This window comes from Tinamus guttatus, unplaced genomic scaffold (genome assembly GCF_059628265.1).
Source record: "Tinamus guttatus ecotype Peru unplaced genomic scaffold, ASM5962826v1 Tinamus_guttatus_pri_ptg000060l, whole genome shotgun sequence".
NCBI lineage: Eukaryota > Metazoa > Chordata > Aves > Tinamiformes > Tinamidae > Tinamus > Tinamus guttatus.
In genome coordinates this window covers 5,104,082-5,124,170 of record NW_028288594.1, presented here as the reverse complement: position 1 = coordinate 5,124,170, position 20,089 = coordinate 5,104,082, and the positions used below count along the sequence as shown (strand labels likewise).

At 67.6% G+C, this 20,089-nt stretch overlaps 2 protein-coding genes across 2 annotated transcripts; both read left to right on the top strand.

Moving 5' to 3' along the window:
* Positions 1–2,530: 2,530 nt before the first annotated feature.
* Positions 2,531–7,263, top strand: CTDSP1 (CTD small phosphatase 1). Its single transcript, XM_088519410.1, has 7 exons — positions 2,531–2,597; positions 5,043–5,209; positions 5,332–5,433; positions 5,703–5,759; positions 6,292–6,384; positions 6,611–6,796; positions 7,130–7,263. The coding sequence occupies exons 1-7, from the start codon at positions 2,531–2,533 to the stop codon at positions 7,256–7,258; spliced, it is 801 nt and encodes a 266-aa protein (XP_088375536.1). The 3' UTR covers positions 7,259–7,263.
* A 6,105-nt stretch (positions 7,264–13,368) lies between these two features.
* VIL1 (villin 1) lies at positions 13,369–19,605 on the top strand. Its single transcript, XM_010215342.2, has 19 exons — positions 13,369–13,448; positions 13,775–13,849; positions 13,972–14,168; positions 14,479–14,587; positions 14,996–15,106; positions 15,242–15,444; positions 15,917–15,995; positions 16,151–16,249; positions 16,438–16,591; positions 16,728–16,828; positions 16,964–17,101; positions 17,320–17,478; positions 17,595–17,774; positions 17,936–18,081; positions 18,238–18,382; positions 18,644–18,832; positions 18,980–19,048; positions 19,247–19,384; positions 19,486–19,605. Exons 1-19 carry the CDS (start codon positions 13,374–13,376, stop codon positions 19,597–19,599), a joined length of 2,481 nt encoding a protein of 826 aa, XP_010213644.2. The 5' UTR covers positions 13,369–13,373; the 3' UTR covers positions 19,600–19,605.
* The last annotated feature ends 484 nt before the right edge of the window (positions 19,606–20,089 follow it).

Below are 20,089 nucleotides of genomic sequence, written 5' to 3'. Positions count from 1 at the left end.
GAACAAGCCCGTCCGGGGGCGGCGGGGGGGGGAACGAGGGGGTCCCGGACCCCGATGCCCCCCCGGGGGGGTCCCCCCCGCCCCGCGGCTCCGCGCTTGTTTATGTGAAGAATTTCCCCTTCCTTAAAAGGGCGATGGCCGGCGCGCTGGGGCGGGCCCTGCCCCGGCCGCGGCTGGAAGGAGGAGCCGCAGCGCTGGCGGCCGCCGAAAAGCGGGGGCACCTCGGGGGGCTGCCCCCCCCCACCCCCGGGGCTGCAGCCAGCAGCGACCCGCACCCCCAACCAGGGGAACACGGGGGGGTCCCTGCGGCTGCCCCCCCCCCCCGCCCCGATTGCAGAGCAGGGAGGTGCTGGGTGCCCCCCCGGGGGGCAGGATAAAAACTGGACCCCAACCCCGGGCACCGCGGCACCCCCCACCCCCATCCCCGCTGCCGTGAGCAGCGGCTCGGGGCTCCCCGGGGCGGGGGGCAGCCCAGGGCCCTTTCCCGGGGCTGAGGCTGGTGCCACTTGTGCTGCGGAGACCCCCAGGTGCCCCTGCCCCAGGCAGGGAGCTGAGAGGAGCCACCGTGAAGCGGCCCAGGGAGCTCTGTGGGACGGGGACAGCGCGGTGCCCCGAGGGGACGGGGACAGCGCGGTGCTCCAAGGGGACGGGGACAGCGCGGTGCTCCAAGGGGACGGGCCCACCACCTGCCACCCCCACCCTGCTCCCCCGGGCAGGATGAGGCCTGTGTCCCCACAGGCCAGGTGTCCCCAGCTGGCCTGGACATGATGGGAGAGCTGCAGCCCTGGACCCCTCGTTGCCATTGCTGCTGCTGCTGCTGCTGTGGGGACACTGGTGGCCTTGATGGCTTCCTAATTACATTAATTAGAGGCTGGACAGAGCCTGGATGGGGCTGGACCTAGGGAGCCTGGTGCTTGCAAACATCTGGGCAGGGCCAGGGGCACCAGGGGAGGAAGAGCAGGATTTGGCCAAGGCCAGGGCAGTGGCAATGCCACGGCCAGCAGCCCATGCACCCCAGCAGCTCGTGCTGCAGGGTCCCGGGGGCAGCTCTGCCTGTCCCTGCTCTGGGCCCACACACAACGGACCCGGCACAGCTCCCACACGTGTCCCCTCACAACCTAGAGCAGTACAGATGGCCCTGCCTTCCCAATGGGCATTAGCCCCACATCCAGCTGCGGCCGCCGGTTCCACCTGGACAGAAAGAGCTGCAGGGATCATCCCAAAATAGAGCCAGGAGGAAGCACAGCCTCTTCCTCTTCCTCCAGCTGGGGAGAGGGCGAGAGGAGGATGCTCCAAGGGGCAGGGAAACCTTGGCACGGGGCTGGCCCTCGCCCCCACCGTGGCAGGAGGATGGGGCATCCAGGTCCCCACCCGAGGACTGGGACTCCCTGCAGCTCATCGTGGCACCCCAGCAGGATCCAGGCTAGCGGCTGGCATTACCAAGTGGCTTCAGTCCCTGGGGCTGTGTCCTCAGCCCTGCAGCCACCCTGGGCTCTAGTGGGTCCTGCCACCACACGTGGGCTCAATGATGGATCTGGCAATGCGCTAAAAGCTGGGCAGTTTGGGCAGAGGTGGCCAGGGAAGTTGCTGCTCCTCTGAGGGTCACGGTGCCGTTCTGTGCCGGGAGGGACTCCCAACCCCCTGCCCCCCTGTGCCGCGTTTGCACCCTGGGGCTGCACCGTGGGGCAGGGGGGTGAGGCCGAGCTCCGCGGTGCCCTCCGAGCAGGGCTGTCTCCAGCCCCCAGATGCTCTCCCGCTCCAATGCCAGACCCTGGCATGGGCATGCGCCGGTGCCCGGGAATGGCAGCAGTGGGGAATGTGGGGATCTGGCTCCCCGCGAGGGGCTGCTGCTGCCTCAAACTCCAGGTCAAAGCTGCTCCTTTTGGAGCGAACCTGCAAAGAGCCCCCCGGGGGGACACGGTGAATTCCGGGGGAGGACAGGGGAAGCCGCGGGCTGCAGTTCAGCACCCCCTGCCCCACGGCATCGCCCCGTGGGGCTCCCAGAGCCCAGAGAGTCCCCAGCGAGCGAGCGGGGCGGGGGGCGCTGCGACCCCCCGAGCCGGGAGCCCCTTTGCGCCTCCCCGCGGCACCTTTGGGTGCTGCAGGGCCCGGCCCCGCCGCAGGCCCCAGCGCCCCCCGCCCCCCGCAGCGCGGGCCCCCCCGGCGGCACCGGGACCCCCCCCCGAACCCGGGGCCGCCTCTCGCTGCGGGCCGCCCCCCCCCGCGACGGCGCGGGCCCGGGGGGGGGGGCTGGCGTTGCCCTTTTAAGGGGTTCCTTGAAACCGCGTCCGGGTTCCATGTTTGTAGCAAAAATTGTGCAGAGGAAACTCCATGTTGTAACAAAGTTTCCTCCGCGGCGCCCGCTCCCGCCCGCGCCCCGCGCCCGCCCGCGCCCCGCGCCCGCCCCGCCGCCCCCCGCTCCCCCTCCGCGCCGGGGGGGGCCGAGACGGGGGGGGTCGGTGCGCGCCCCCCCCCCGCGCCCGCCCCGTCCTTCCCCCCCTCCCCGCGGCGGCCGGGCCCCCCCGGGCCCATGGACCACCAGTCCATCATCACCCAGGTGAGCAAGGAGGAGGCCGCCGCGCCGCTGCAGGAGAAAGGTAACGGCCCCCCGGGCCCGCTCGCTTTTCCTTTTGGCGGGGGAAAGGAGGGAAAAATGCCAAATCCGAAAATAAATCACTGCCCCCCCCCCGCCTCCCCCGCGCGCGGGTATCTGTCACTGCGGGGCGGGGGCGCGGCGGCCTCGCGTGTCCCCCCACCCCCTCCCCGCGGTGTGGGGCTCCTCGCCCCATAGCTGCGCCCCGCGCTGTGGGGGGGCCCGTATCGCCCGCCCGCCCCCGCCGGGAGCTGCTCGGGACCCCGCGCTGCGCGGCGGCCGCCCCGGGGCAGGGGGTCCCGTGGGACCTGCGGGGCCGCCCACGGGGTGTGCGGGCCCCCCGGGGAAGCGCCGGCGCGGGGCGGGCCGGGCTCGGTGCCCCGGTGCTTCCCGGAGCGGGTGTTGGGCTGCGGGGGGTCCCAGGCGGCCCCCGGGCACGTCCTGGCAGCGCGGGCGAGCGGGGACCTCCAGCGGGAGCAGCGGGCGCGGGTCACCCGCGCGGGCGCCGCTGCTGCCCGCGACCAGGCCGCGTCTCTGGGGGCCGCTGTGGCCCCGGCGCTGGCGGTCTCGGAGCTGGCCGGGCACGGGCACGAGTGGGGACACTGAGGCGCTGGGAGCTGCAGCCCGCGGCAGGGCCCAGCGGGGCCGCTCCGGCAGGGGGCTCGGGCACCGCTGTCGCCTTCGCCCGTCACCTCAAAACAGGCACTGGGTGCCCGTCCCACTGCCCGGGCAGGGGGCAGCGCCGCGGCTCCCAACAGGCGGCTGGAGCAGGGGGCCCGCGTGGAAACCGGCGCCGTCGGCAGCGAGAACGTTGCCCCACGGTCCCACCACGCCTGTCCCTGCCCGTGGGCACCCCGACGGCCGGGTTTGCAGGGCCCGGTGCCTCGCCATGGGGTGCCCCCCGGCTGCAGCCGTGGGGCGGCGGGGCCCACTCGTGGCTCTGGGGCTCGCGACGTTGTGGGGCAGTGCCCGGGCTGCCCGCCGTGGGGCCCGCCCGTGGCTCTGGGGCTCGCGATGCCGGGGGCAGCGCCCGGGCCACCCGCCGTGGGGCAGCGCTCGCCGGGCCTCAGTTTCCCCCGGCGCTGGGGGCAGCCCCCTCGCCCAGCCAATGGGGTCCCCGCGAAGGGCGCCGAGGCGAAGCCCTTCGTTCCCATTGGTCCGCGCCTCTGGCGCACTCCGACCTGCCAATGAGCGCGCCGGCTCGACGGCACGGGGAGGGCGTGGCAAGCCCCGCCCTTCGCGGCGAGGCCCCGCCCACGCGGCTCTCCACCAATGGCGTGCGCGGCGGCAGCCCCGCCAGGGCCAGGCCCCGCCCCCGCCGTCCCGGGCGCGCGCGGACGGGGCGGTCGGGCCGGGCTCCCCCCGCGCCGTGGGGCGCCCCAGGGGACCGGGCTGCCCTCGGGGGTGACCCCCATCCCCAGGGCGCTGGGCCGGGTGCCACGGAGGCTGGACGGGGTGTGAACACCCGGAGACAGGGATATCCCTGCCGTTCTGTCACCCTGCATCCTTGTGGCTGTGCCCCAGGGGACAGGGAGTCCTTGCTGGGCCACCCCTGCCCGAGGTCCCTTGCTGCTGCCCTGGTGCTACAGCTGTGCTGGTGGGGTGGCACACGTGGCAGCGAGGTGACACACATGCTGGTGCGGTGGCACGCAGGACAGAGGACCCCACGTCCTCCTGCTGTCACCCTGATGCCACGGAGGTGTTTGCCTGCTGGCAGGGCCATCGGGCTCATGTGGACGTCGGGAGCTCTGCATCCCCGGCCGCGGTGGGAGCCAGCCCGGGCGCAGGACCGGCCCATGTGCATGTCCCTGGCTGCTCCTCATCCCTCATCTGTGCCTGGGGCCCGAGGCGATCGCTCGGCAGGGAGGGGGCACCCACGGGGTTAAGTCCAGGTGCCCATTGCCATCCTGTGAGGACCCCAGGGCAGGCACAGACCGGACTCTAAGGCGGTGCCGCTCTGTTATTTTAGGGTCTCCTGGCAGCGCTCAGGATGGCAGGAAGGTCCAAGGGGGTGCTGAGGGCTGAGAGCGCCGTGGGCGAGAGGCTGCACGAGGCCTTAGGCCTCCGGTGGTGTCTGTGGGGCTCAGCAGGGCCGTGCCGGGCAGGAAGGGTGGCCAGGAGTGTGCTCGGAGCTGTGAGGTGCCCCAGGAAGGGGCCTTGCAGCCCTCCCGTGCCCACCCCTGTGCCCAGCAGCCCCCAGGGGGACGAGCCGCCCTGACGCGCTCCCCCTGGCCCCTGCAGGTGGGCCACGGGCTCATGGTCCGTCCTGTCCCTGGAGGGTCCTCCTGGGTGCCCTGGGGTTGTGAGGGCTCGTGGGGAGGTGCTGAGCTCGGCTGTGCGGGGCCACTCAACACGGAGCAGGGACGCGGTTTGGAGGTCAGGCAGGGGTGGCAGGAGTCCCCCTGGGGACATCCTGGCATCTTGCTGGTGCCACCAGCCCATTAACCCCCTCACGGCCCCGCAGGAGCCCAGAGCCCGTCGTCCGGTGCCAAGAAGCCGCGGAGCCGCAGCATCTTCCAGTCCCTCTTCTGCTGCCTGTGCCACGATGACACCGAGCCCTTCTCCGTCAACAACAACGCGCCGCTGCTGGTGGAGGAGAACGGCACCGTGCCCAAGGTACCCCAGCAGGCCCCTCCTGTGCCGGGCAAGGGGGTGCAGGGGGCAAAGGGGAGCTGCCCCCACCTCTGCCGGCAGCTCCTCGCGGTGTCCCCAGCCCCACACACGTGTCCCTGCTGCAGGCTGCCATCAAGCACCTCCTGCCCGAGATCAAGCCGCAGGACGCCAGCAAGCTGTGCGTGGTCATCGACCTGGATGAGACGCTGGTGCACAGCTCCTTCAAGGTGGGAGATGCCCAGGCGCTGCCCCGTCCCACCTCCCTGTGCCCCAGCCCTCCCAAACGAGCACCCCAGGCACCTGCAACCAGCCCTGTGTGTCCGGCTGTGCCCGGCTGTGCCCTGTCACCTCCCGGCTCGGACGGGGTGTCCCGGTGCCGGGCTGGTGGCTCCGGGAGGCAGCAGTGCGGAGGCCCCAGGGCTGGCGCGGGGGGTCAGGGGGGCGGCGCTGGGGCAGGGGTGGGCGCCCCGCACTGACCCTGCCGTGCCCCCCGCAGCCGGTGAACAACGCGGACTTCATCATTCCCGTGGAAATCGACGGCATCATGCACCAGGTAAAGGGCACTTGCCCGGCGGGCAGGGCGCTCGCTCCATGCCCTCTCCCCCCGCCGTGGGTGCCAGGAGCCGCCGCACGCGGGACGGGACAGCAGGGCAGGAGGCGGCTCGGTGGGGCAGGCCTGTGCTGAGGGGGGCAGGTGCTCTGGGGGCTCGTGGCAGCGCAGGGAGCAGGCGACGCGGGATGCCCGATGGATGCCCACCCCGCAGAGGCTGGCGCCAGCTTCAAGTAATCCAGGATAGGCTGTGGTCTTGGCAGTCAGCCTGTTCTAGGTTACTTGGTTCCGGAACCTGCCGGACGCTTCATCCCCGCGGGGCCACCAGGGCTGCGGTGCCCCCGGCTCAGCCACGAGGCCGGCACCGCTGCATCCCGCTCCCCAGCGCCGCGGCGTGGGGCAGGCGGCGCTCTGGGGCCAGGGGCACGGTGCCCATGAGCCAGGGAGCACGGGGGCGCCCGGGGGGTGCCCATGGGGCTGCCGTGGGGCATGGCGCGGTGGCCGGGCTGCCCTCATGCTGCCCCTTGTGCCCCAGGTGTACGTGCTGAAGCGGCCGCACGTGGACGAGTTCCTGCAGCGCATGGGCGAGCTCTTCGAGTGCGTGCTCTTCACCGCCAGCCTGGCCAAGGTGAGCGCCCCACTTTCCCACCCCCTTGGGCACTGCTGGGCACCACTGCCCCCCTGGTCCCTACAGACCCGGCCCGGATGCCTTTGCTCACCTAGGCAAGCTGGCATCGGCAGAGAGCTGGGGACAAAACCCAGGCCCCATGGCCCCCACCATGCTGCTCGGAGGGCAGCGGTGGCTCAGGGCTAGGGAGGGCTCTGTGCCCCACTGACCCCCTCTCCACCCCCAGTACGCTGACCCCGTGGCCGACCTGCTGGATAAATGGGGGGCTTTCCGAGCCCGGCTCTTCCGGGAATCCTGCGTCTTCCACCGGGGCAATTATGTGAAGGACCTGAGCCGCCTGGGCCGCGACCTGCGCCGGATCATCATTGTGGACAACTCGCCCGCTTCCTACATCTTCCACCCCGACAACGCGGTACGTGGCCGTGCGGGACGCGGGGCGGGCTGGGGCGGCACCGGCGGCCATGGGAGCCACGGGCTGGCACCGGGGCAAGAGAGGGCAGAGCTATCAGGTCAGCGAGGGCCAGTGCGTCCCGAGAGGCGTATGGGGTGACCACGTCCTGGCAGCACAGGGGTCTCCAGGCACTCTGCACTGGGGGGTCCATCCCACAGCTGCCACTGGTATCCATGTCCCCATGCCCCCCGCTGGCAGGTGGAGGAGGGCAACGGGCACCGAGCTGTGGGGCAGAGCACGGGGGCTGGGGCCGGCCCGGGCGCCTGCTCAGCGGAGCCCTGCGCATGCCCGCAGGTGCCCGTGGCCTCGTGGTTCGATAACATGGCAGACACGGAGCTGCTGGACCTGCTGCCCTTCTTCGAGAGACTCAGCAAAGTGGAAGACGTTTACACAGTGCTCAAGAAACACCGGACTAACAGCTAGTGCCCCCGAGCGCCGCTGCGCCCTTGGGGCTCGGCGCCGGGCCGGTGCCGCCCGGACGCAGCGCCAGACTCCAGCCCGATGGGCACTGACGGTTTTTCCTATGCTGGGGGGCACCGCGGTGACAACCAAGCGCCTTACGGGGGGGAGGGCCCGAGATGGCCCCGCTCTCGTCCCTGGAGCCGCTGGGTGTCCTGGCCCCGTCCCTGCCCGCTGGTGCTGGGAGCCGACGGGGCAGCAGCCCCTGCCATGGGAACTGGGTGTCCCTCTGCTTGGGTGCCCCCTCCACTGCCCTCCCCCAGAAGGGGGGCCCAGGGGTGACTCATGGCCTTGCTGAGCGGGGGAGCTGCTGGGGAGGTTCCCGTCCTCCTCCCCTGCTCCCGGCCCCTCTCCCTAAACGGTTCTCAGGTCCTTCCCTCCTCCGCGCCCCGACGGGGAGGGGGGGTTCAGCCACTGCTGCTTTCCACTGCCTTTGGGGGCAGAACCCCTGGCGGGGCCGGCCCGCTAAGCGGTGTCCACAGGGGCCACCCCCTCCCCTAAAGAAAGGGGGGTCCAGTTAGTGTTGGAGCAGGGGGGCCATTTCCACACCCCTAGCTCTGCCCTTGGTGCAGCTGATCACCCGGGGAGGGGACGCCTGTGCCCCTTCCTTGTGCCTTCCAGTGCCCCCACCTGCAGGGACAAGCTCTGGGGCAGAGCTTGGCCTCGGGGCTGAGCCCCTGGCTCTAGATGCCCCCCACGTGCCTTGGGACGCTGCGTCTCTACAACCCCCCACAGTCCTGCAAGGGCTGAGCCGAGAGGGGCTCCTAAATCCCCCCCTCAGCCTCAGGTTATTCCCAGCAGGGGTAGGGGGGCGTCTGGATGCCCCCCCAGCTCCCAGCACTGCCGCATTAATGGGAGCCCCATGTCCCTCATGAGGGGGTCCCCTGGCCCCCAGCCCTTTGCAGTTCCACCAAAGGCTGTGACTGCCGGGGGGCACCCCAACACAAGCCTTAGTGTGACCCTCCCCATACCCCGTCTCCCCTCTGGCCTTGCACCAGCCCTGGCCCCGCGTCCCGTGGGGCTGAGCCCGTGCCAGGGTGTCCCCAGCCCTTCAGGGCTGCGACTCTCAGGGAGAGGGTTTAAGGGGGAAGGCTGAGTTCAGCCAGGTGCGTTTTAGATACAGACAGTGTCTCTATATTTTTTAGGGGAAAAAAAGCAATGGTTTCCTGAAAAGTCACAGGTGCCTTTTTACCGCTGTGCCAGGGAAAGAGGAGGGCAGTGCTGGAGGGGGGTAGCGGGGGGTTGGGGGTGGGTTAAACTCCGTTGCAGTCCGTCCGGCTCCCGCGGGTGCTGCCCTTCTCCAGACGCTGGGTGCCCGGCCCGGCGCTCTGCCGCTGCGGGCAGGGTCCCCGTGTCCCCTGCCCGTCACCCTGCCCCACGGCAGGGCTCGGGGCGGGGGCGCTGCGGAGCATCCGCCCCAGGGACCCCTTCCCGAGCCGGGCCCGGGGCTGCCCCGCCGGGAGGGCCCCACTCAGCACTTTATTCGCCAAGTCAAGCGGCGCCAGCGAAGCCCCGTGCCCGCGGGGGGCCTGGCTGTGGCACCCGTGGGCGCCGGGCAGCGTTTGGAGCGGGGAGAGCAGTGCTGCCCGGGGGGCGTGTGGCACTGGGGGGGCGGGAGGGGGCTAGGGGACCAGATCAAAGTGCCTTCGTGTGATTAAAGCTGTCAAACCACCTCAGAAAGGGGAGCCGTGCTGTGACCCCGCTCGGTGTGCGTGTGTGTGTGTGTGTGTGTGTACGTGCGTGCGCACGCTGTGCCTGCACGCGGGTGTCCGTGCCCTGCGCCGCGTGTGCACGTCCCCACGGGCTGAGCCCTGGGTCCTGGCTGCCCCCACTCCCTGCAGGGTCCCCAATCGGCCTGTGCCCCTGTAGGGCTGGCCCTGGCCAGGGGGTTGGTTCTCCCCGACTTGTTCCCCTGAGTTTGGGGCCAGCCCCCCGACACAGGGCTGTGTTTTGGTGGGGGTGCTGACTCCTGCGGTCCCCTGCTTCCCGAGGGGGCACCCACAGCAGGCACCCCCCATCCTACCCCCTTCCCTTCTTCCCAGAAAGGGGACCCCAGGGTCCTACCCCGCAGCCTGCAGGGTCCCCTGGCCTTGGGCTCGGTGGGTCCGTGGCACCACGAGTGCTCCCTGCCTCAGTTTCCCCCCTGCAGTGTATTGGATTGCTCCCCTCCAGGCAGAGGGGGGACAGATTGGGGACAGCCCCCCCGCCCAGGGGGCTGCTGCCAATGCGCAGGGACTGGGGTGCCATGGGGGGGTCCCTGCTTGTCCCTCCTCCCGTGCCCTCGCTGGCCTTGTGCCTCTCCTCATTAGTGAAGTCCCTGTCCTCTCCCATCTCGGCGCTAATTACTGAGTTCATTAGTGGCCCGACGTGCCTGGCTGGGGGGCCCCGAGGAGGGGCTGCGGCTGGCGCAGTGCCCCCCACCCCGGTGCCGCAGCGGCTGGAACAGCCCCGGGACGCAGCCACGGAGCGCGGAGCCGCCGTGGGGGCCCCCCAGCCCCACACAGCACCCCAGCCCCCCGCCAGCGCCTGCAGCCAGGTAAGGGACCCCTGGGGCTCAGCCTGCCGTGGGGTGGGTGCTGAAGTGGGGGGCCAGGAAGGGGCTGGAGGGCACAGGAGACAGGGAGGTACCGCAAGAATCCACTGGCCCCTGGTGCCAGAGACCCCTCTTGTTTGAGCCTTCCCACCCGACCCCTGGCTCACCCACTGCTACCACTTTGTGGGGGGCAGGTAGGATTTGGGGTGAAGGAGGGTGCCCTGAACACCCTGCTGCCTCCATCCCTTGTCCCCCATCTCCTCTCGTCCCCCCAGCACCCTGTCCCTGCCAGCGAGCCCTCCACCAGCCCCTACCCCGAGACCTGGTGCGGGCACCCTGAGCTCAGCCCTGCCCCAGTCCTGCGGCCTCCAGGCTGGTTGCTCTTTGGCAGGGGAAACACAGCGAGGGGCACCGGCCCCCATTGCACCCCGGTGCCTCGTTTGCCGTGAGCTGCTCCCAAGGGGGACCCTGGGGACAACTGTGGGGGAGGGAGGGGCTGTGAAGCATCCCCAGCAGCTCTGCCACAGGGACAGCCACAACCCACCCCCCAGCAGCGCGTTTGGGGCTGGGGGTGAAGCTGGGCCTGCCCTGGGGGGCACATCCTGCACCGCGGCAGCGCTGGGCGCAGCCGGGCTGCTCAGCTCCTCTCCACGAACCCTGAGCAATGGGGGAAACTGGGAGGCTGCATCCGCTGGCACCCGGAGCCGCTGGCACCGCCCCGGCCTGGAGCGGGGCCAGCTCCAGGGTGTGGGATGCCCACGGCGCTGCGGCACCAGGTGCTGGCTCAGCAGGGCAGGCGAGATAAGGCTGGGCAGTTCCGCGGGGCTGGGAGCGATAAGGCAGCGCGGGAGAGCCCAGGGGCTGCTCGCCCTTGCAAAACCCCGTCCACAGGTTTGTGCAGCCCCCAGGCATCCCTCAAATCCTGCTGCTGTGCGAGGAGCCGGCTGGAGAAGCGGCCACAGGAGGATGGGCGGGATGGGGACAGGTCACACTGTGCTCTGGGGCTCTCTGCACAAGTGCCAAGAGGCAGCAGCCAAAGCCAGCAGGAGCTGAACTGGGATCCTCACAGCAGGGAGCTCCAGGCCAGGCGCCCTCTCTGGGGGCTCGCAGGGACCCCAGCCCACCCACGGCCCAGCGATGGGAGCTTTCCAGTACGGAGCACGGTCCCTGGGTGTCCCCTGCAGCCTCCTGCCCCTGCGGTGCTGCAGGACGAAACAGAAAGCAAGTGGCAGCAGGGACAGCCCTGCGGAGAGCCTGACACCCGGGTGCCTCTGCCCGGCACTTCCTGCATGAGCCTGAGCCTGAGCCTGAGCCTGGGCCTGGGCCTGCGCCTGCGCCTGCGCCTGCGCCTGCGCCTGCCCCTGCCCCTGCCCCTGCCCCTGCCCCTGCCCCTGCCCCTGCCCCTGCCCCTGCCCAGCCTGCAGGCAGGAGAATGAATCCAAGCCTATTCTCCCACCTCTTCACTTGGGTAAATGTTTGACAGGCTGGAGGGTTACCAGCTGCAGCCACTGATGAGCCCTGGGGAGTTTCCCCCGTCTCCCAGGGGCTCATAAAAGCCTGGCCCCCACTCTGAGAGCTCTTTCCATCCCCATTCCCTCCAGGTGGCTTCATCCTGGTGCTTGAACAGCCCTGTGTCCCCAGCAGTCCTTACAGGCAGGATGTCCTGTCATTTAGCAGATTCTTTGGGGCAACTCAGGTGCTGCACAGCTCCAAACTGCCCTGATGTCTCCAAGCCCCATCCTACCGCCTCTTGCCCCAGCCCTGAGCTCTGTGCGCCAGCCCCATCCCGCTGCTCGGCTGCCCGGGATGGTGTCTCCGTGCGCGGTCCCTTCCCAAGGCCGGCGCCTGCCTGCTGGCCTCGCTGCAGGTTTATGGCCCTGATGCAGCACCTGGCCACACATGGCAGGTACCCGCGGTGCTAATCAGCTCCACCAGCCGCACGCAGACACCAGCACCCCTCCTGGCCAGATCCATACAGGTACTGATGCTGTCTGTGCCCTTGCTGTTGTCCGGGGAACTGCCGTGAGCCTGGCATCCCCTCCACATCCCTCTCGCCACAGGCTGTGCCAAGGCTGCACGGGGAGGGATAAACCTTCTGGGCAGCAAGCAGGGAAATGGCCCCCTAGCCAGGGGCTGATGTGCTCCAGACCCCCAGGGACTGGCAGGGGACGCCCCAGGAAGATGACACGGGAGCGTTGGTGGGTCTGACCTCGTGATGCTCAAGTCCATCACCACCAGGTTCGTACCTGCAGCTCGAGGAAGGGTGGCCGATGCCGCACGGGGCAGAGCGAAGCTGCAGCCGGGGAGCCGGGGTAGGTGGGTGCTGTGATAGCACCGGGGGATAACCAAGCCATGAGTAACGGGGCTTTGTGGGTGCCAGGAAGCCTTGGAGGGATGTGGGGACCTTGACTGGAGGCTGTTCCTGCCCTTATATGGAGAACACGGGCTGGGACAGGAGGGGACAAAGGTCTCCTGGGCGCTGGCACCTGAGCACTTCGCCTAGGTACGCGGCTCGTGCCCAGCTCGTGGGGAAGGTGAGGGGCTGGGGCTGGGGCAGGCGGGGGCCGCACGGCTCGCAGCGGCCGGGGCTCCTGGCGCCGGGGTGGCCCAAGGCAAGGCTTGGGAATGGACCAGGTGTAGATGTGATCCCAGGCCCGCTCCAGGCCCTGCGGCGCCAGGGCACAGGGCGGTGGGTGTTCCCAGGCCGGCGCTGCGGGAACGTCGGGACGTCCTGGGGGGTCCAGCATGTCCCCATGACCCCCGTCACAGCTCGCTCTCCCCTGCCCACCCCCACTGGGGACACGGAGGCCTTTGCCCAGCCCGGGGCGCCTGGTCCCGCTGCCTGCGGGTGAGCGCGGCCGTCCGGGTGGGCTCGGCCGCCCGGGTGCCCACCTGCAGCTCAGCACAGACACCGCCTGCTCCCCACGTGTGACACTGCCGCGCGGGAGCAGGCGCTTCCAGCACGACAGGGGTGCTCCAGGCGCCTGGGGCTTGTCCTCCGGGATCAGGGAGAGGGGATCTCGAGAGGCTCTACTGGGTGTCTCTGCAGGCAGCCAAAGCCCCAGCCCCTGCAGCCCTTGGGCAGGAGGCTGCCCCGTGTCCTTGTCCCGCGTGGGGCCAGGCTGAGCATGGATGGGCCTGGCAGGCTCCGGGGAGGAGCGGTGTAACCCAGGCGTGGCTGCTGTGCCTGGGCGCTGAGGACACCCTGCTCATCTCCCAGCCCTGGGAGCAGCTGCTGCTCCTGGGGTGTCCCCTTCCCATCCCGTGGAGTCCAGAGCACACTGCTCGGTCCAGGGCTTGCAATACCCACTCACGGGCTCAGCGTCGAGCAGGGCTGGCCAGACGTCAGCCCCACTCCATGCTCCACAACCCTGGCCTCGGGGTTTCGCGGACATCCCTACCCCGGGTGTCTTGTGCCCCTGGCCCGGGGCATTGCAGCCCGAGCAGCTGCCTCCGTCTGGGCTCTGAACCACTCCACCTGCATTAGCAAAAAGGAGGCCGTGGCCGTTGTCCCCACAGGTCCCCCTGCCTGCAACACCCTTCACCATGGTGGAGCTCAGCAACAAAGTCAGCAAGACGCTGAACAAGACCACGCCGGGCATCCAGATCTGGCGAATCGAGGTGGGCATGGGCAGGCTGGCTGCGGCACGGCCAGTGCATTTTTGGGGGGCCTCTTCTGTAGGGCCCCATGGTGGGTTCAAGGTGCTGCCTGCGGCACCACCGGAGCCTGGGCATCCCCAGAGGCAGCAGAGCCACCAAGCGTGGGCTGTTTTGGGGGATGATAGGAAGGGGGATCTCCACTTTGTATTCTCTGTGACTCGATTTGGGGGCCTTAATGCAACACTGAGGGGTTAACACCCCTCCCAGGTTGGGGGCTGGGCACTGGAGGGTACATGGGTTTGGGGGGGGTCGCTGAGGGATGACCCACCTGCTCCTTCCTTTTACAGAGCATGGAGATGGTGCCGGTGCCCACCAAAAGCTACGGCAGCTTCTACGAGGGGGATTGCTACGTCCTGCTCTCGGTACGGAGCTGCGGGGTCCCCGCGGGGCCAGGGCTGGTTCTGCAGGGAGGGGGTCCCGACCGGACTGGTGGGGTCTGTGGGGTGCCCCCCCGGGCTCTTCTAGAGGGGCTGCTCGCCCACAGACACGCAAGACGGGGAACGGCTTCTCGTACGACATCCACTACTGGCTGGGCCAGGAGTCGAGCCAGGACGAGCAGGGCGCTGCGGCCATCTACACCACGCAGATGGACGACTACCTGGGCACCGTGGCCGTGCAGCACCGCGAGGCCCAGGGCCATGAGAGCGAGACTTTCCGAGCCTACTTCAAGCAGGGCCTCATGTATGTCCCCACCAGCGCACCCGCTCCCCTGCGCGGCCTTCCCCTGCGGGCCCCCAGCCCTGCATGGCCCCGTGTCGGGGACCTGCTCTGCCCTGGGGAAGGTGACAGGGGGTCTTGGTGCAGCCTCGTGCCATTCACTGCTTGTCCCAACGGGTGGGAGGACACCTGGATCCACAGCTCATTCCCCTCTGCGGCCATCCCCACTGCCAGGCCCTGGGTACGTCCCCCAGCACCTCCGTGTGCACGCGGGGACCTGGCTGTAACAGGAAGGGGTGACCAGGGCTCATGCCGTGTCCATCCATCTCCCCAGCTATAAGAAGGGTGGAGTGGCCTCGGGCATGAAGCACGTGGAGACCAACACCTACAACGTCCAGCGCCTGCTGCACGTGAAGGGCAAGAAGAACGTGGTGGCAGGAGAGGTGAGTTACGAGGCGGGTGGGCTCCCCTCATCTCACCCAGCCCTGTCCAGGCTCACCCGTGATGGGTGCAGCTCCCTTGCACCCACAGCGGGGTTGCAGCCCATGTGGGTTGGGTGCTGTCTACCCAGTAAGACCCAGTGACCTTTTAGCAGAGATGCTTTGGGGAGTCATGGCCGTGTCCCCATTAGGCCCTTTGGGAAAGGCCACCAGCCCTTCCTTGAAGGCGGCTGCATTTCCCAGGCAGCCCTCCCCCCAAGAGCACCCAAAAAGCCCCTATCAGGGCAGGGAGGAGAAGTTCAGCCTGGTGATGTCAATGAGAGGATGTCCCTTCTAGGTTGGGACAGGCATTGACTGTGGAGCCCTGGGCCTAGGAGTCCTACCTGCCTTCAACTTTCCCTCCTGCCACAGGTGGAGATGAGCTGGAAAAGCTTCAACCGAGGTGATGTGTTCCTGCTCGACCTGGGCCAGCTCATCGTCCAGTGGAACGGCCCCGAGAGCAACCGCACTGAGAGGCTGAAGGTACGACTGGGGCGCTCGGCCGCTCCAGACCCCACGGCCGGAGGGACGTGTGGCTGCCTGGCCCCCGGTAAGTCCCCTCTGGGCAAACTGGTGACCCGCCTGCGGGCTGACCCACGGCCCTCTGCCCACGCGCAGGCAATGACTCTGGCCAAGGACATCCGGGACCGGGAACGCGGCGGGCGCGCCAAGGTCGGTGTGGTGGATGGCGAGGATGAGGACGCCTCTCCAGAGCTCATGAAGGTCCTCGTGCACATTCTGGGTGAGAAGCCGGAGATCAAGGCAGCCACTCCAGACGAGGTTGTGGACCAGAAGCTCAAGACTTCCCTCAAACTTTACCAGTGAGTTGTGGGGATGGGGGTGCCCATGGGAGCATCTTCTGGAGCACAGGATGCTGTAGCATTTCTCTCTACCAAATCCCCATGCTGAAAACCCAGTAGCAAGGAGTCACATGGCTCCTGTCCCCACAGGCCACTTTGGGGGACAGGTCCGTGTGGCCAGAGAAGCTCTCACTACCAGTGGGGTTGGTACCCAAAGGCTGGTACCGAGATGCCTGTGCCAGTGTGACTGATGTCTTAGTACACGGTGTCATGTCCCTGTTTGGCCTTTCCCATCTGAGCAGCTTCTCCCTCACCACAGCTGTGTGCCCTGGGAGCAGGGCAGGATGCGTCCCTGCTCTGAGGCAGGCCAAGCTGTGAACCAAGTGCTGACCATGGGAGGAGAGCAGGGATGGAGAAGTGGGGGGGATGAGGCTCCAGAGAGCATTTTCCCTGTCTCTTTCCTAACCTTCCCTCCTCTCTTTCCCCTAACCAGTGTCTCTGACGCCAGTGGGAACCTGGTCATACAGGAGGTGGCCATTCGCCCTCTGACTCAAGACATGCTCCTGCATGAGGTGCATCACCCATCCCGGGGCTGGAGACATGCCCACTTTTCTTGTCAGCTTTAACCCTTGGAAAGCTGCTTTGGTGTCCAAAACAAACCAAAGTGTCTTTCAAAGGGTTAAAGCTGCCCAAGGTCCTAATTTTGCTTGTCATTCCCCCCACCTAGGACTGCTATATCCTTGATCAAGGGGGACTTAGGATCTTTGTGTGGAAGGGAAGAGACTCCACCAAGGAGGAGAAGCAGCAGGCGATGAGCAGGGCCCTGGTGAGTGATGGGGATCATTTTGGGGTGACTCCAGCAAGCCCCAAGGGGCTTCGGGAACATCATCTCTAATGCACAGTCTGGTCTGCCCTCACTGTACCTGGCGTCGGGGGTTCGTGTTGGGAGGTGCTGGGAATCCCCTTCCTGGGCTGGGGCACTCCATGCCTGAGTGTGGGGTCTGGCTCCCCCAGGGCTTCATCAAAGCCAAGAACTACCCAGCCAGCACCAGTGTGGAGACAGAGAACGACGGGTCCGAGTCATCCGTCTTCAGGCAGCTCTTCCAAAAATGGACCGTCCCCAGTCAGACCAGTGGTCTGGGCAAGACACACACCGTGGGCAAAGTGGGTGAGTGGCCCCAGCTGGGCAGCCCTAGGCACTGGGCTTGAAGCATCCTGACTGCAGCAGGGAGGGGTCTGGGGGTCCTGTGGGACCCACCCAGGCCAGGTCTGTCAGTGGCCTCAGCCCCTGCCTTTGCCCACAGCCAAGGTGGAGCAGGTGAAGTTCGATGCCACCACCCTGCACGCCAAGCCCCAGCTGGCTGCCCAGCAGAAGATGGTGGACGATGGATCTGGGGAGGTTGAGGTAGGGTGGCCAGCGCCGAGGCTGGGCCGGGTGCTGTGGGCACCACATGGGCATTGGGGAATGAGGAGGCCACAGCTCTGCAAGGCTGCGGGATGCCCTGTGTGCTGGCATGTGATGCCACCCCCATCCTTGCAGGTATGGCGTGTGGAGAACGGGGAGCTGGTGCCCGTGGAGAAGCGGTGGCAGGGCCATTTCTATGGCGGGGACTGCTACCTGGTGCTGTACACCTACTACGTGGGGCCCAAGGTGAATCGCATCATCTACATCTGGCAGGTGAGAACCCAGGCCACATCTGCCTCATGCCTCACCCAGAGCCAGTCGCGCAACATGTAGGGGCACGTGGGCCCCTATGGGAAGGGCGTCACTGCTTCACCACTACCACCTCTCTGCCCCCACATCGTGTCCCCCATTCTGTGCATAGCAGCACGGCTCTTCCCCCACGAGAGAAACTGAGGCAGGGTTGGCTCTGAGCTGCCCTCTGCCCTGCGCAGGGCCGTCACGCCAGCACGGATGAGCTTGCCGCCTCAGCATACCAAGCCGTGATCCTGGACCAGAAGTACAACAACGAGCCGGTGCAGGTCCGGGTGACCATGGGCAAGGAGCCGGCGCACCTCATGGCCATCTTCAAGGGCAAGATGGTGGTGTATGCGGTGAGCACCGGGTGGCTTGAGGGAGTGGGTCCAGCGCGGGGCTTCTGTGGCGCCTGGGCTCAGCGTGCAGCAGTGGTGGTGACATCCCATCCCCGTCCCCCCTCTGCTCTCCCCAGGGCGGCACGTCACGGACAGGCGGCACAGAGCCTGTGCCCTCCACCCGCCTCTTCCAAGTGCATGGCACCAACGAGTACAACACCAAGGCCCTCGAGGTGCCTGTCCGTGCCTCCTCCCTCAACTCCAATGACGTCTTCGTGCTCAAGACCCCCAAGAGCTGCTACCTCTGGTATGGGAAGGTGGGTATCACATCCACCACGGCTGCCACCAGACTCCAGAGCAGGCCCCCCAAAAACTGGCCCCCAGAAACAAATATCTCTGTCTCCTTGCTGGCACGGGTAGCTGGGACAGGAGAATGGGGGCTGGCAACTGCAACACACGGACTGTGCTTTTGCTGCAGGGCTGCAGCGGGGATGAGCGTGAGATGGCCAAGACGGTGGCTGATATCATCTCCAAGGCGGAGAAGCCAGTGGTGGCAGAGGGACAGGAACCATCGGAGTTCTGGGTGGCCCTGGGAGGCAAGTCCCAGTACGCCGACAGCAAGAGGTACCAACTCCTTGTCTCCTGGGACCTGGGGCAGCAAGGATCTTGGGGTGAGGGGAAAGGGGGCACCTTGCCCCCACTCACCTTCAGGCATGTGATGGGCTTCAACTCATCAAGTGAGACGAGTCCTGTTCTCCACCATGACATCTCACTCCTCAGGCTGCACGAAGAGACCTTCTCTGTGCCCCCCCGACTCTTTGAGTGCTCCAACAAGACAGGCACCTTCCTGGCCACGGAGATCGTGGACTTCACCCAAGATGACCTGGAGGAGGATGACGTTTATCTGCTGGATACATGGGATCAGGTGGGCTGCTCGAGGAGATTGCTTTCATTCTGCACACTGGCATCTCTGAGGGGATGTAAGCCCTACAGCAACCAGAGGAGCTGGGGGGTCAGAATCCGAAATCCCCTCCATGCCCCCAGCATCTCCTTGTCCCACCACATGCTCCAGGGTGGCCTCCCAGGCACAGAGTTATTCCTTGAGGATGGGCCTTGTATGTCCCCAGGGCCAAAAGGTGCCTCTAGCAGTGGGATGTAGATGTGGGACACAGTGGCCTTGTTCCAGGTTTTCTTCTGGATAGGGAAAGGCGCCAATGAGTCAGAGAAGGAGTCAGCGGCGGTGATGGCACAGGAGTACCTGCGGAGCGACCCCAGCGGGCGTGACCTGCAGACCCCCATCATCGTGGTGAAGCAGGGCTACGAGCCCCCCACCTTCACAGGCTGGTTTGTGGCCTGGGACCCTCTCAAGTGGACCGTGAGTCACGGAAGGGCTGGGGGTTGGAGGGATCCTTTGCAGATGGGGGCCAAACCAGCATCCTGGTGGCAGGTGCTGCTTCATCCTTGGCAGCCACTGGTCCTGCCCACGCCTGTGGGACAAATACTGTTGTTCCTCCTTTGGCAGGACAAGAAGTCCTACGAGGAGCTCAAGGCCGAGCTGGCAAATGACGGCGGCCTGGGCCAGCTTACATCAGTACGTGCCATGGGGAGCGGGTCCTGGAGCCTGGGAGGGGACGCACCGCAAGGGCAAAGAGTTCGTCCCCCATAGCAAACAGGAGCCACGGCTGCTCCGTGGGGGACACCAGGCTCCGCTGCCTGCGGCCAGGCTGGCACCTCCATGCTGGGTGCGGGCTGGCTCCAGGGCAGGCCCTGACTCTGTGTTCCTGGCCAGGAGATCACGTCCAGGCAAGAAATCTTCACGGCCACCACCACCCTCGCCCCCAGCAAGCTGGAGATCTTCCCCCTGGACGTGCTCCAGAACACCTCGGCTGAGGACCTGCCTCGGGGAGTGGATCCCAGCAGGAAGGAGGTGAGCCCGGGTGGAGGGAGTAATGGCACGACTGGCTGGGCCTGAGCTCAGGGGGGTGCTTGGGGCACCCCGGCTTTCGCTGAGCCTCGTCTCTCCCCCAGGAGCACCTCTCCGAGCAGGACTTCCAGGTTGCCTTCGGCATGTCCCGCTCTGCCTTTAGTGCCCTGCCCTTGTGGAAACAGCAGAACCTCAAGAAGGAGAAAGGACTCTTCTGAGAGAGGAGCCCTGGCCTGGGCACGCACCGTGCCCCTTATTTTTGTTAAATAAAGGAGTTTGGAGAGCGGGGCTCTGTCTTCTGCCCCAGTAGTCTTGGGACTCAGCTGGGGAGGAGGAGATAGGGCTGTGGGGTTCATGGGACAAGTTAAGGATGTTTGGGGGGACATGTGGCACAGGGCCGAGCTGGCCAGGGATGCTCCGGGCCTCCCCTGCAGCTCCTTCCCCTCCGCCCTCTCCTTGCTTCCACCCCCTGCACACGCAGCAGCAGCACCTGAGCAGGGGCCTGGGCACGGCCCCAACCCGCTCGCTCGGGTGACGGTGCCCAGGCCCGTGCCGGGGTGAGGGGCCACGCGGGCGCAGGGAGCGCAGCCCCGGGCCTGGCACGGGCGGGAGTGTCACCGCTCCGTGCCAAAGGTCCCCTGCGCGGGGGAGCCGCTCCCTGTCTTATCGCCGCCCCCGCGCGCGGCTGGCAGTAAATACTCGTGGTAC

Excerpts from the sequence above, each read along its gene's own strand:
- CTDSP1 (XM_088519410.1), top strand. The coding sequence starts at position 2,531 with ATGGACCACCAGTCCATCATCACCCAGGTGAGCAAGGAGGAGGCCGCC. Across the intron at positions 5,760-6,291 it reads TCGACGGCATCATGCACCAG|GTGTACGTGCTGAAGCGGCC; the intron begins GTAAAGGGCACT and ends CTTGTGCCCCAG. Across the intron at positions 6,385-6,610 it reads TCACCGCCAGCCTGGCCAAG|TACGCTGACCCCGTGGCCGA; the intron begins GTGAGCGCCCCA and ends CTCCACCCCCAG.
- VIL1 (XM_010215342.2), top strand. The coding sequence starts at position 13,374 with ATGGTGGAGCTCAGCAACAAAGTCAGCAAGACGCTGAACAAGACCACG. Across the intron at positions 15,445-15,916 it reads ACTTCCCTCAAACTTTACCA|TGTCTCTGACGCCAGTGGGA; the intron begins GTGAGTTGTGGG and ends TCCCCTAACCAG. Across the intron at positions 18,833-18,979 it reads GGGACCCTCTCAAGTGGACC|GACAAGAAGTCCTACGAGGA; the intron begins GTGAGTCACGGA and ends CTCCTTTGGCAG.